This window comes from Oncorhynchus gorbuscha, linkage group LG21, assembly GCF_021184085.1.
Source record: "Oncorhynchus gorbuscha isolate QuinsamMale2020 ecotype Even-year linkage group LG21, OgorEven_v1.0, whole genome shotgun sequence".
NCBI lineage: Eukaryota > Metazoa > Chordata > Actinopteri > Salmoniformes > Salmonidae > Oncorhynchus > Oncorhynchus gorbuscha.
Genome location: NC_060193.1, coordinates 26,195,349 through 26,210,413, shown reverse-complemented (window position 1 = coordinate 26,210,413; position 15,065 = coordinate 26,195,349). Strand labels below are relative to the sequence as shown.

General features: G+C 44.8%; 1 protein-coding gene across 7 annotated transcripts in view; it reads left to right on the top strand.

The window, feature by feature from the left end:
- LOC124008629 (nuclear factor 1 B-type-like) overlaps nt 1-15,065 on the top strand; it is a 78,046-nt gene that overhangs the window by 38,261 nt on the left and 24,720 nt on the right. For 6 of the 7 annotated variants that reach the window (XM_046320088.1, XM_046320086.1, XM_046320092.1 and 3 more), the window contains exon 3: nt 13,689-13,739. The exons of the other annotated variant lie outside the window; for it this stretch is intronic. In XM_046320088.1, coding sequence (XP_046176044.1) covers nt 13,689-13,739 — 51 coding nt within the window. The remainder of the gene's footprint in view (nt 1-13,688; nt 13,740-15,065) is intronic. 7 annotated transcript variants of the gene reach the window in all.

The following is a 15,065-nucleotide window of genomic DNA, read 5'->3' as shown; positions in this document are numbered from 1 at the left end:
GGCTAGTGGGAGTCACTGGCATCCTTCATTGGCTGGAGTTCAGAGTTATAAAGATATGGAATCCTCCATTCACAATTAAGATTCTTCAAGTATTTTTTCCCCCCCTCATAAGCCATTTATCAGACTCTTTTATCCAATTTACATGTATGCGTGGGTACATTTTACATATGGGTGAACCCGGGAAACAAACACGCACTCCTTGCATGGCAAGGGCCGTGCTCTACCAACTCAGCCATACACAACCTTGATCAGTCTCCATTGGTCAGTGTATAGACATTTGAATCAATACTAAATTGAATGCAGTTGTCACAATGTAACAGTTGATTTTTGTCTGATACTCATTCGGTTACGATGAGATTATTGGACAATTTTACCCCTGGATATTATATAATAACTTTTTGTTGTTGTAAAACATGAACTTCCAGGAATATGTCATAATTCAACTTTCAAGGACCACCCCCTGGAGTTTTGCTAAAACATAGACTTCCCGGAATGTTATTGGAAGGAATGTTCACATAATACTGTTACAAAAGAGAGGTTAGAGAATGTTAGCGGGCTAACCCGCTGAAGATCTACCCGACTACCACCCGGCACCTTCCTAGAAAACACTTTACACCACCTCCTTCCCTCCCCCTCCCCCCCCTCTCTTTACATCCATAAATCCTCTCTTTCTTCCTCTCCCTTTCCCAGTCCAAATGACGTGTAGCAGGTTTGAACCCCCCCTCTCCTTCCACTATTGCTCTCTCTCACTCTTTCCTTCCACTATTCCTCTCTCTCACCCTCTCCTTCCACTATTGCTCTCTCTCACTCTTTCCTTCCACTATTGCTCTCTCACTCTCTCCTTCCACTATTGCTCTCTCTCACTCTCTCCTTCCACTATTGCTCTCTCACTCTCTCCTTCCACTATTGCTCTCTCTCACTCTTTCCTTCCACTATTGCTCTCTCACTCTCTCCTTCCACTATTGCTCTCTCTCACTCTTTCCTTCCACTATTGCTCTCTCACTCTCTCCTTCCACTATTGCTCTCTCTCACCCTCTCCTTCCACTATTGCTCTCTCTCACTCTCTCCTTCCACTATTCCTCTCTCTCACTCTCTCCTTCCACTATTGCTCTCTCTCACTCTCTCCTTCCACTATTGCTCTCCCTCACTCTCTCCTTCCACTATCGCTCTCTCTCACTCTCTCCTTCCACTATCGCTCTCTCTCACTCTCTCCTTCCACTATCTTTCTCTCTCCCTCCATTTCTCTTTCTTTCTTTCTCTCTCCCTCCATTTCTCTCTTTCGTTCTCACTCTCGCCCCCTCTCCTTCCCTCTTTCTCTGTTTCCATCCCTCCATTTCTCTCTCTTTTTTTCTTTCCCCCTCTCTCCTTTTTCCCAGTCCAGACGGCGTGCAGCAGGTTTGAACCCGCCACTGTGGGGCTCCCATGCCACTCATCAGCAGGGGACCCGTGCATTTGTCTCATAATTATCAGGCAAGGGTTGTGGGAGGAAGGGATGATAGGATGAAAGAGCAGAATCACACAGCCCCTCCGTCAAAGGTCTGTCTGTCTGTCTGGGTGGGTTTTCTATGATGTGGCGTTGTGCTAATAGCAGCCCCTTCCCAAAACCCCAACCCCCCTGTCCCATGCAGTCCCACACTTGAGAGCTGCCTCTATTGAACCATTCCCGCCGTGAATTATCACGCATCATCACGATCACACACACACACACACACACACACACACACACACACACACACACACACACACACACACACACACACACACACACACACACACACACACACACACACACACACACACACACACACACACACACACACACACACACACGCACACATCCCAACTCCCGCTGGTTCATTCACAAATACAAAACACCCCGGTAGCCTCTCTTTTCTCTCTCTCTCGCTCTCTCTCGCTCTCTCTCTCCCCTCTCCTCCTTCCTCCTCCTCTTCACTATTTGCTAAGAGTTAATGGACTGTTTTGGCTAGCCTCCAGGCGGTGAGTGTCACCTCATTAGCCCAAGCAGCCCCCAGACTGGTGAGAGAGAGGTGAGAGAGAAAGAGGGGGCTACGGCGGAATGTCATTGGTCCTCACCCCCACCCCCTTTACCCCCCCTTTCCCACCCCCACTACCATCATGAATGAGAAACACGCATGCATAATTAAATCTATAGTCTCACCCTTCCCTCCTTTCCCTCCTGCCTCCACCACATATAAAAGGGGAACATTTGGACATTTGCCACCGCCAAAGATGGCTCCTCCCGGTCCTGTGGAAAGTGGCACCAACCTCCTCACCACGTAACCCATTATGTTACCCCGAGACTAGCAGCTTGGGCAGTGGGCAAATGCAAATGCCAGCTAGACAGTCAATTAAGCGACAACAAAGCAAATTGTGGGTCTGAGGCATACCAAAATCATTCTGTTGTTTTAATGCTCACGTGCGGATGGTTGCATTGTTTCGACATGATAGGTGTCTTAGCTAACAGCCTGGAACCAACATAGTGTAAGTGAAAGCCTGATCTAGTTTAAAACTATTTATGACAGAACCTTAGTAGTGTGACTGGGACTTTGAAGTCATGAAAAGCACTCTGTCATGTCACGGTCAGGCTATGTCCTGCATGGCTGGAGGCTTTGTCGTGGAACAGGGTACAGCTGGGAGTGTGTGTGAGTGAGTGAGTGTGTGTGTGTGTGTGTGTGTGCGTGTGCGTGTGCGTGTGCGTGCGCGTGCGCGTGCGCGTGCGCGTGTGCGTGTGCGTGCGTGTGCGTGTGCGTGCGCGTGCGCGTTCGCGTTCGTTCAGTCATGCTTGTGTGTGTGGAAACAGTGACTGGGGCAGTTTGTGGTGAAGCCCTGCCTGCATGTGTTGTCTGCATCCCAGGCCCTGACCACAGAGCACGTGTATGGCACGGCACAGCTCTCAACAGGAGAGTGTGTGTGTGTGTGTTAAACTTGCAGCACTTCAGAGATCTCAATTCTCACAGACCTGAATAATTTGCGTGTTTATCTGTGTGTAATTTCATAGTGTGTGTATTTGTGCATATCTTAGTCCACATGAACAGATGTCAGATCTTAGTGTGAGCCCGTTTGCTACAGCAGGAACATCTTGCAGCAACAGGATATCTAAATTATAATGTGGATTATAATGAGTGAACACTTTTGTAGGTGTTGATGCAATTTCAAAGTGGAAATTACAAACTTCAGAAGCCTTTTTTAAACCTCAAATACACTACAAGTTTGAAATGTTGTGCATTGCAGGGAAGTTCTCCTGCAACAGGGGGGTCAAATTAAGATCCTACATCTGCATGTGTGTGTGCATACATTTGTGAGTAAATGTGAGCCTGCACGTACATATGTGTATATGCCCACAGTCTCCTCTCTCTCCTCTCTTCTCCTGTCTTTGTATTCCTGGCTACTTACCCTTTCCCTCTCTCTTTCCTGGTCTGGCCTGGCCTCATTAATGATGTGTCAGCCGATTCAGCCCTTGTTCCCGTTCCTCTCTGGAATGAATGTGGGCGATGCCACACTGTTTGTTGACCTGAATGAGAAGTCTGTTTTCTCGGGCTCTGTAAAAGCACTCGTCTTTTCACCCCCGTGAGAGTTTATGGACGAGACAGCATTGAGTCCCCTCAAAAAGTGTAAGAGAAAGGGGAACCAGTCTCCAGTATCATTAGTATGCACATCTCTTCTTCCCCAGAGGGCACACACACACACACACGCACGCACGCACACACACACACACACACACACACACACACACACACACACACACACACACACACACACACACACACACACACACACACACACACACACACACACACACACACACACACACACACACACACACACACACACACACACACACACACACACACACAGGTTATTCTCACGAAACGGACATTTGACCAAAACATTCTCAAGTGTCATTTTTCATAAAATGTCCTCTTAGCTCACCGAGTGTAGGATCTGTACTTATCAATTTTATAATTATCATTACATTTTTGGTCAGATATGATGCATTTTAGCACAATTTCCACTACAACCAACACAAAACTTCTCATTACCGCAACAAGTCCAAAAAAGTTATAAACAAATGTCAAATATTATAGTTAAACATAACACTGAAAATTGAATGAACATTTATTTCATCATTTATTTCATTACCATAACCCAACTTTTCCAAAAACGTTTTTTTGTCATAATCATTGGCGTGTACATGTTCTTTTTTCGATTTGATTTATGCACACCTATTTCGATAGAGAACAAAAATCACACTATCACATGAATCTAAAATTGCTAAAGTGTATGTTTTACACTGCCTAATATTTCCTAAATATTGGCGCATTACAGTAATGATAAGTAGGTTTCAGGGATGAGACTGCATGTTTTGGCAATGAGTATAGCATAGTTTGCCAATGAAGAACTGTACTGATCTCTATCAGAGATTCAGTAAACCAAAATAATCATCAGTGTCATTTGTTAATCCCCCAAAAAATCACTGCTCTTAATGCAATTGATTAAAATACCTCTTATTTCAGTGTAAGAATTGTAATGACATGCATTCATTTTCAAAAGTGGACTTAAACGTAACAAGGTGACTTTAAAAAAAAAGTTAGTTAATATTTGTGTATTAGTACATGGATATTTGTGGTTGGAAGGTATTTTAGATGTATTTCTGGATTGGATGGGATCCTATGGGCAAACAACATGACACAATATGCCTATAAAGTATTTAAATATGTGAATATCAAACAACAGTATAGGTAAGTGTAAAAGCAGGTACAAAATTGGGGATATCCTCCTCTAAGTGGTGGGGTTACTCTTCGTTGACACACAAACTGCAGATTGGGACTTAACAAACGGTAAATGGGGTTTATACACCCAATATTTCTTGACAAACCCTACTGAATCAAATAACTGTTGTTTTACAAAAAATCTATACAATTGGTCCAAGTAAATAAATAAAGTTTACCAGTACAGCACACCCATTGACTATACATTAGAATTAGCTTATTTATCATTACTGAAATGAAGGTTCTCATTACTGAAACGGACCCAAAAGATTACGTGGTAATGAGAAATGTGTGTTTCGGTAATGAAAGGCCCTTAGCTCAATCTGCAAATAATAGGAAACAGCCGTTATGAGTCAGCAAACAATTGACCACATCACCAAAGCCCATTCATGCCTCCATGTTGGTAAGGTAATGGTTCTCTGACTTTTTCCCAATTTGAGCTTTTTAGCTGTTTCGGTAATGAGAAGGCAAAGTGGGGTTAAAGGGGTGTTTGAGAATAAGAACCTCATTCTGAAGGCATATAAGCACATCAAATAACTTAACTAGTGCTCATCGAAGGATTGTTCCTCTAAATGATGCATCATGGGAGTTTTTACAGGAACTTGAAAAGGTGTTACGGTAACGAGACATGTCCACAGACAGTGTTTTTACGTAATAAATACTATAGTTTTATGTAAACGTCAACTAGTATACCATTTTTATGATTTATGGACAAACTACAGCAACATATTTAGTATTTTATTCGAATAAGTTAGATTTTTCTAAGGTAGAATTGTATAAAATGACCTGAGAATTTAATCCGGGCGCATTTTGATAATGAGAATGTGGGGTGAAAATGTACAAAATTCTGGTGAAAATGTACAATATTTTAAAAACAAGACACATTTTCAGAATTATAGTTGATTTTTGCAGCTGCATCATGATTGTGGAATTCAATTTGCTACAGACATGTTTAAAAGTGGTTTCATGAGAATCACGAAAAACCCCTCCCCACACACAGTTCCTGTAGCTGTCTGTGAATGCTTTTGCCCTGAAAGTTGTATGCCCCCCCTCCCCCCTCCTCCTCCTCCTCCACATCGCCCTCCTCTGTCTGACCCTGTCTGTCTGACACTTGATTCCTACGTCTCAAAACCTGACAGTCCCACTGTCTCACTGTCTCGTGGGTGTGTGGTGTGTGTGTGTGTGTGTGTGTGTGTGTGTGTGTGTGTGTGTGTGTGTGTGTGTGTGTGTGTGTGTGTGTGTGTGTGTGTGTGTGTGTGTGTGTGTGTGTGTGTGTGTGTGTGTGTGTGTGTGTGGGGGGGGGGTGTGTGCGTGTTCCATTCAAACAAATCTGTGGTGTCTCTCCGTCGAATAAAAAGAAGGCAAAATGTCATTGTTCCTTCAGTCTTTTCAACTTTACCCTCCTTGTCTCTCCCCACCTCCCCCCTAACACTCCCACAAGCCTTAAATGTGTTCCTAGACAGGCTTTTTGTATCATGTCTGCAGTCGATCTAAAGCAAATGTAGCTGAATCTAATTAACATGATAGAAGACTTTATTTTGTCGTTGATATGCTACTTAGCTTTTGAGTTGCTCAAAAGCCTTATAGGGGGGGGGGGGGGGGGCATTTCCTAGAAGAATGCTTTGCTGTCTTCATATCTGTCCATTCTGCACACACAGTAAGATTTATACGTTTCTTAACACATTTACTGCTGTCTTCTGGGTCTGCGTTTGTATGGGCTCGTTTTACCACACATGCTCTCTAGGTATTGGCAAAGGATGAGTTCTCAAAATGGCCGTCAAACTTAGCATGTCTTCCTCGTCTTCTCGCCTCGATATTGGTCTCTTGGCAGACAGGTGTCGGCCTTCAAAGAACGTTATGATACGTTAGTGCATTAGATGCCAGGGCATGAGACTGCCATTGTGCAGACTGGCACAAACGCACAATGGCCTCCCTGGCATGATAAGATCCTCCCTCCTCTGGGTAGATATCCTCGCCCTGTCTTTTGTTTGGCTTGTTTGGGTTGCGGCTCTCTCCGATAAAGGCCACTTTGTTTAGTCAACAAAACGGGGGAGAGAAGGGGCGAAAAAAGAGAGGGAGAGAGAGCGACAGTAGAGGGAGAGAGAGAAACAGAGGGCCACTAAGAAGAGAGAAAGAAGGGAAAGAAAGTGTGACAACATTTTTTTTGAAAATGGTGGAGGATTGAGAGGTACCAGGTTAGATGTAGAGGACGATTTAGACGTGGAGAGGAAAGCATATACTATACTATACTGTTCTGACTAGATAAGAAATTGATACAGTTGACACAGTTCCTGATACAGAAAGAGAGATAAATGTAGGCAGGCACAAGAGGAGACAAAAGATATGAGATACTGGTACAGACCCAGAGACGGAGATACACAAAAGTATGTGGATTTGCCTATTTCAGCTCACCAGTTACTGACAGGTGTATAAAATCGAGCACACAGCCATGCAATCTCCTTAGACAAACATTGGCAGTAGAATTGCCTGTACTGAAGAGCTCAGTGACTTTCAACAAAATCAAGTCAAATTGTATTTGTCACATACAGTACACGTGTTTAGCAGATGTTTTTGCGGATGTAGAGAAATGCTTGTGCAGTAATATCTGACAGAATAATCAAACATTTTCACAACAATATACACACATCTAAAGTAAAGGAATGGAATTAAGAATGTATAAATATTTGGGCGAGCAATGTCAGACTAAGATATAGTAGAATAGAGTATTTCCATATGAGATGAGTAATGCAAAATATGTAAACATTATTCAAGTGACTTGTGTTCCATTAAGTGGCCAGCAATTCCAAGTCTATGTATATAGGGCAGCGGCCTCTAATGTGCTAGTGATGGCTGTTTAACCAAATTTAACGTGGCACCGTCATAAGATGCCACCTTTCCAACAAGTAATTTTGTCAAACTTCTGCCCTGCTAGTGCTGCCCGGTCAACTGTAAGTGCTGTTATTGTGAAGTGGAAATGTCTAGGAGTAACAACGGCTTAGTCGTGAAGTGGTATGCGGCACAAGCTCACAGAACGGGACCATAGAGTGCTGAAACGCGTAACGTGTACAAATCGTCTGTCCTCGGTTGCAATACTCACTACCTAGTTCCAAACTGCCCCTCGAAGAAACTTCAGTCCAACAAATGTTTGTCAGGAACTTAATGAAATGGATTTCCATGGCTGAGCAGCCTCACACAAGCATAAAACCACATTGCTCAGTGCCAAACGTCGGCTGGAGTGGTGTAAAGCTCGCCGCCACTGGATTCTAGAGTAGTGGAAAAACTTTCTTTGGAGTGATTAATCACACTTCACCATCTGGGAGTCTGACAAAAATTAATCTGTACAAAACAAGGTCGAAACAGAAATGGTTTGTCAAGATCGGCGTGGAAGAACTTAACTGGCCTGCACAGAGCCCTAACATCAACCCCATCGCACAACTTTGGGATGAATTGGAATGCCGACTGCGAGTCAGGCCTAATCGCCCGACCTCAGTAATGGTCGTGGCTGAATGGAAGCAAGTCCTCACAGCAATATTCTGACATCTAATGGAAAGCCTTCCCAGAAGAGTGGAGGATGTTATAGCAGCAAAGGGGAGGGACCAACTCCAGATAAAAGCCTATGATTTTGGAATGAGATGCAAGTGTCCATGTACTTTTGGCCATGTAGTGTAACTGTAAAATGCAGTGATGGAGCAACATTTAAGAGAAAGCTAGGATCTGGAACCAGGCCCACAATGATGTCATCATGGCTAAGCCGTTAAGGATAAAAACCAGGAGCAGAGGAGGACACAGGACAAAGTCCCCCCACACACACACACACACACTCACACACCATGACCAAGTGCGCCAGGATAGACCGACAGACAGATGGACAGCTTGCCTGCCCCTCTAACGGCTTGCTCCTCGGCCAAACTGGTGCAGTAGAGGGGCAGAAAGTGTGGCCATATCAAATATTTACACTACACACAGCTGTATTGTTGAAACATTATGGGCCTAGCACTGCCGTAATTAGGCGATATTTCTACGTCTCTCTCTCTCTCTTTCCCTCCCTCTCTTGGGCCGCTGAGATGCGTCTTGGCTCGGGACCCATGCTTCTGGCAGCCACAGCTATACATGTGCACAGACCCCGGGTGCAGCAGTCTAAAATGGCTGCCAGGCGGCTTCTCTCTTCCCTCCCTGAAATGTCGACGTTGGTATGCATCTGCGGCGGCGTGTGTGTGTGGGAGAGTGTGTGTGGGATGTGTGTGTTTGTGGGATCAGGTAGGTGTACTGCAACGAGTGAGTTTGTAAAAGTATGCGACTGGTTTAATATACACAGTGGGGTGGGGGGTGGACTGAGAGTTTCTTCGGGGGAAGGTATGGGTATCATGCCAAACTAGATAAAGGAGAGTGCAAAAAACTGTTGGCGTGTTTTTAGAGAGAGAGAGAGAGAGAGAGAGAGAGAGAGAGAGAGAGAGAGAGAGAGAGAGAGAGAGAGAGAGAGAGAGCGCGAGAGAGGGAGAGGGGAGAGAGAGAGAGATCACAATAGCAAAGAGTCCACGTTGTGCATAAGGTACGAAACAAACTCAGCGCATGTCAGTACTCCCCACAATCCCAAAGTGTCAGTCTTCCTCACTCAAATCACAGCCAAGATCCTCAAATCCTCTGTTTTGCTTCTTTTTTTTTCTCCTCCTCCTTCTTTGCGAGCCCAGTTTGTTTGTTTAAACAAGTGGCAGGGACAGAGAGGAGCCAAGAAACGTTGTTTTTGGAGTGTGGCTGTGCGTCTCTGGTATCTTGCGTTGTGATCCGGGCCTTGCCAAACTCCCAGGGCAGAACCAGAGACCACACTGTTTATTTACGGGTTGCTGGCGCCTGTTTGAAGACGATTGGATTGGTCTTGGATTGGTCTCCATTTGGAAGGTTTGATGCATCTTTTGGATGGAGATTGGAGATATTTTCTGTAGAGGGAAGTCTTCACCCCTGTCAGGCAGTTTATTTCTTTGTATGCAGACTTACATTTACACAGTATGCAATTGTACAACATAAAGTGCCTTCAGAAAGTATTCGTACCCAATGCTTTTCCCACATTTTGTTGTGTTCCAGCCTGAATTTAAAATCGATTAAATTGAGATACTTTTGTAAATGTATTCAATTTATAATAAATTTGCAAACATTTCTAAAAACATGTTTTCACTTCGTTGATATGGGGTATTGTGTATAGGAGGAGGAGGGAAAAATTCAGGTTGTAACACAACATAATGTGGAATATGTCAAGGGGTGTGAATACTTTCTGAAGGCATTGTTGGCACTTTCCATTTTTCTAGTTAGAATAGCGGTTATTTGGAATGATTCCTTTTTAAATGTGTTCATATGTTGATTTTATTATTAATTTCAAAAATATATATAAGAATATTTTAAACCCTGGCCTGATCGACTGCTTCAACACACTTCAACTGGAATTTGAACTTGAACTTGAACTTAACTTCAAGCCCTCCATAACAACCTCCTACACCTCCCTAGCTACAGGTCAAGGGTGAAATGTATGTGAGATGTCAGGTGTTTTCCAGCTCTCAGATGTATGGTGCTCCCTCAAACCTCTGAGATGAGTTGACAGTAGATGCCATATGCCTGGATCCCACCTCAACTCTTCCAGGTGGCTCCTCTGTAGGCCTACAGTACTGTAGGGCAGCAAAGTGAAGATGCTGCTTCTGCTGCCTGGGTTCTTTAATTGCCACGACCATCTGGTCTTTTGTCAAGGCTGCCTTTTCACTCACAATGGTGTGTTCCATGTTAGACGAAACAGCTCCCCACCTGTTCTCTCACAATGGTCTGTTCCATGTTAGATGAACCAGCTCCCTACCTCCTCTTTCTCTCACAATGGTCTGTTCCATGTTAGATGAACCAGCTCCCTACCTCCTCTTTCTCTCACAATGGTCTGTTCCATGTTAGATGAACCAGCTCCCTGCCTCCTCTTTCTCTCACAATGGTCTGTTCCATGTTAGATGAACCAGCTCCCTACCTCCTCTTTCTCTCACAATGGTCTGTTCCATGTTAGATGAACCAGCTCCCTGCCTCCTCTTTCTCTCACAATGGTCTGTTCCATGTTAGATGAACCAGCTCCCTGCCTCCTCTTTCTCTCACAATGGTCTGTTCCATGTTAGATGAACCAGCTCCCTACCTCCTCTTTCTGTCTCTGTTTCTCTGTCCCTCTTTCTCTCTCTGTTGCACCCTCCCACTTTCTCTCCTCTCTCTCCCTCCTCCCCTGTCCCTCTGTCTGTCTCTCTCTTTCTTTCTCTCCTGGGAGAGGGCAATAGTTGACAGTTGTAACTAGACTGATGGATGGTTCTGAAAGTGGCATGAGGGTGGGAGGTGCCAGGGTGACTGGGTGGCAGGGAGCAAGAAAGGAGGAGAATCTCCCTGCAATCACTTATTGTATGGACGTGGTTCCACACAAACCGTTGGCACAAAAGCCCCCGACTGTGGCGCGTAAACATAGAATTCGATCTCGTTATACATTATTTTTATGGCGTGTCAGTCGAATAACAAATGTTCTTGCATGATGTGCCCGAGAACTCAATAGCACCATACAGTTGTTTTTTTTGCTGCAATAATGTGAATTTCCATCCAGAGAGTCCTTTCTTTTCAGGTAAATGGTGGATTACAAGCTAGCAAAAGAGACAAGCTAACAAACTAGCCAGCTTAGAAAAATAAGTTGCGCCCAAAAGAGCCCAAGCTATCGACATCAGACTTCCCTAGTGTCCTCTGTATCCTGTAGAGACAACTCAAAGTTGGGACTGTTCAGGGTTAACCATAAGGGGAGATATTTTTTGTTTAACGTATGTGTTGTTCCCTACCTATTTTGTCAGTGTTGAGCCGCAGCCAAGAACATTCTGTTTTTGCAGTGCCGTTTAATGGTCATAAATCTCTCTCTCTCTCTCTCTCTCTCTCTCTCTCTCTCTCTCTCTCTCTCTCTCTCTCTCTCTCTCTCTCTCTCTCTCTCTCTCTCTCTCTTTCGTCTCTCTCTCTCTCTCTCTCTCTCTCTCTCTCTCTCTCTCTCTCTCTCTCTCTCTCTCTCTCTCTCTCTCTCTTTCGTCTCTCTCTCTCTCTCTCTCTCTCTCTCTCTTTCGTTCTCTCTCTCTCTCTCTCTCTCTCTCTCTCTCTCTCTCTCTCTCTCTCTCTCTCTCTCTCTCTCTCTCTCTCTCTCTCTCTCTCTCTCTCCTCCTTTACATCTACAATTAACCTTATGAGAGAGGGACGGCTCTCCAGCAGCAAAAGGGAGTGTTGTGTTGCAAGGCGAGGATATCTGAGTTCACTGTCTCCCCGCCTCTTGTCCTCACTTCTCCGCGTTAAAGGCGTAGGGCACAGGAGGAACACGTGGAGGGCGGCTGTGGTGAATCATTATGGAACTCAAGGCAAACACAGCCTGGCCATTCAGTGTTGTACTGTTGTACTTTTACCCCCTTGTGTGCTGCTTTTTCCCTGGATGGTTGGTTGAAGCGGGGGCTGGTAGAGGGAGGGGGGTTGGTGGGGGGGGTCCTCCTCTCTTCCTCTCCCATATGTTGTTGGCTTTTGGGTGACGGCGATGTCGCCCTACTCCGGTCGGCTGATGCTACAGTAGGCTTTGTGTGGAAGAGCGGGTGTGCAGTGTCGTGAGGAGCTGGTGTTTATGTGAAATTTAAGTCAGCTCTTAGGTCTGCAGTCGAAAATGAGTTCCAATGTTATATGATATGAACTAGTGTTTATGTTGTCGGTGTCCTCGCCCTCTGATATGCCTGGACTAGTTCCTCACTACTCTACACACCCGGTCTTCCATACGAAGCCTACTGTACTAGTTTTTAGGTGAAATGAAGTGAGCTCTTTGGAGCCACTTTCTATTGCTGACTGTATATGACATGGTCAAGTATTTACGTTAAAAGCCAGGCTCTTTTGGGCATCGTTTGAGTATCTGTTAGTGTTGCGTGGCGGTTCGAGCCGAGAAAACAGACCTGGCGGTTGGGGGTGACTAACGAGCGTGGTGGCGGCTGAGGAACGCCAGTTACCCCAGCTTATCCTCTTCCCAAAGGTGCTGTAAGGTAACATCATCAATCAGACGAAGCGCTTGGAGGCTAAGATAGGCTACCTTATGGGGAGAAGTCCTGATGTGTTTCAGAGTGTATCCCCCTCCTGTTGCGTGTGCTATGTGCATGCCTCTCTCGGGCCGGGGCAGGGCAGGATGAGGCAGAGGCAGACCATGTTTTCCCTAACCCAGGCCCTGTAAAAAGTCAGACAGAATCAACCAGTCTGTATGTGAAGGTCAGGAGAGCGCTTCGCCTCGTTTTTTTTTTTTTAAAATATTGTTTTTAATTGTCTTATTGTTTCTTTCCACTCCTGTTGAGCACTTCTTTTGTTCTGACTAGCTTTTGACTGTAACCCGCGCCTCCCCCCTTTTCTCTGTCTCCTTTTTTTTCTTCTTTAAACAACAGCAAATACCATTGCACATCTGGCTTGGTCTGTCAGGACTGACACGTCTGCAGACAAATTACGATAAAAACCTCAGACACATTCTAGGGAAGCTGAGGAGTATTCATTATATCATCTCCATGACTCCAGCTGATATTATGTCTAGGTTGAAATGAAATCTGATGACCAACAGCACCTTGCTTCTTTGTTTTTGGCCACCTGTCACATTCAGGGTATTTTTGACGTGTCCTTATAGTAGTGGGTCATTGTATTGCTTTGGCAACACTGGGTGGTTACCATCCATGCCAATAAAGCCCATTTGAATAACATAAATTGATAGAAGAGTGCTGAACTTTGATGACCTTTTGTGGTATTTAATGATCTAAGGTTCAATGAAATGACGTGGAACAGATGATGAATTGACGTCTGTGCCCAGTGGGATGGTTCTATAATACTAAGCATGGTTCTCTATCTGTGTTACAGACTCACAGCAGTCAGGAAGTCCCAGTAACAATGAGCCAGGCAAGAACCCAGGTATGTACCTGAACCTCACTGTCACGGTCCGCCAACCTCTGTCCTGTCAATCACAGCTCTATAGTTCCCAGTCCCCTCTCTGTACTTGATGGTAGACGATTCCAGAGTCTGTTTAGGATAGTTACTCTTTGTGTGTATGCTCTCACCTGGCATAATTATCTTTAAACAGGATGTGACCTTTCACAGTTATGCAGACCACAGCCAATGTAAGGTTTCTATGGAATTACAGATTAATTTAATCACCCTGTTGCAGGACAACATTTTAAACTTGTTGTGTATCTGAGGTTTAAAAAGGCTTCTCAAGTTTGTGATTTCCACTTTGAAATTTGAGACTTTATTTTACAACAAATGTATCAACCCACTACAAATATGACCATTAATTATAATCCACATAATAATTCACAAATTAAGATCCTACATCTGTATAGACCAGTGGAGGCTGCTGAAGGGAGGACGGCTCATAATAATGGCTGGAATAGAGTGTAATGGAGTAAGTGGAATGGTACTGTGTTTGATACCATTCCATTGACTCCATTCCGGCCATTATTATGAGCCGTCCTCCCCTCAGCAGCCTCCACTGGTCTAGACACCAAAACAAAACCGTTGTCAATCTAAGAGACAAAAACGTTTGGGAAACACGAAGGCTAGACAGTTATGTGCTCCTCTGTAGTTCACTAGTGGATGTCTGAGGCCATAGTTCTTGTCCTTGCCAATAAGGGTTGGATAGCTAAGCTACGTCTAGTAGCCAGTCTGCTAGCTAGCCAAACAAAATGGCCACTGTTCCAAATAATCTCCGGCAGCCTGTTGCTGCTCTCCTGGACTGACCTGGACTATGTCATCACGGGCAAGAACGTAATTAGCTCCGTACCTCAAGAGTAGGTTCTGCCTACCCTGCGTGTGCGTCTCGCTGCCAAGTCAAACACTACGTTGAGCCAACGTTGAGCCAATGACTCAGGCCCTGTGAGGGCCTCCCTAGCTGCTCCCACTACAGTGCCACAGTTCCCCCTGTCATTCTCTGGGACGCCCGTTGGCTTGCATTGAGGAATTAGGAGGAAGAAAGCGCATTTAGCTGCCAATCGGAATCTAGACTCACGCCTCCCCCCTATGTTGTTGGCACACCCAATGGTCCTGCTCAGAACATCAAAGGATGAAATGTCAAAGTCATTTTGGGTGTCAGTGACATGTCTGTCTGAATGGCTGACAGACTGACATTAGCCTGGTCACAGTTATGTTTGTTCTGTATGGCCGACTCCTATTGTCATGACAATCATATAAACAGCACAAACTGATCTGGGACCAGGCTAGACTGATGGGTCATGATAGATA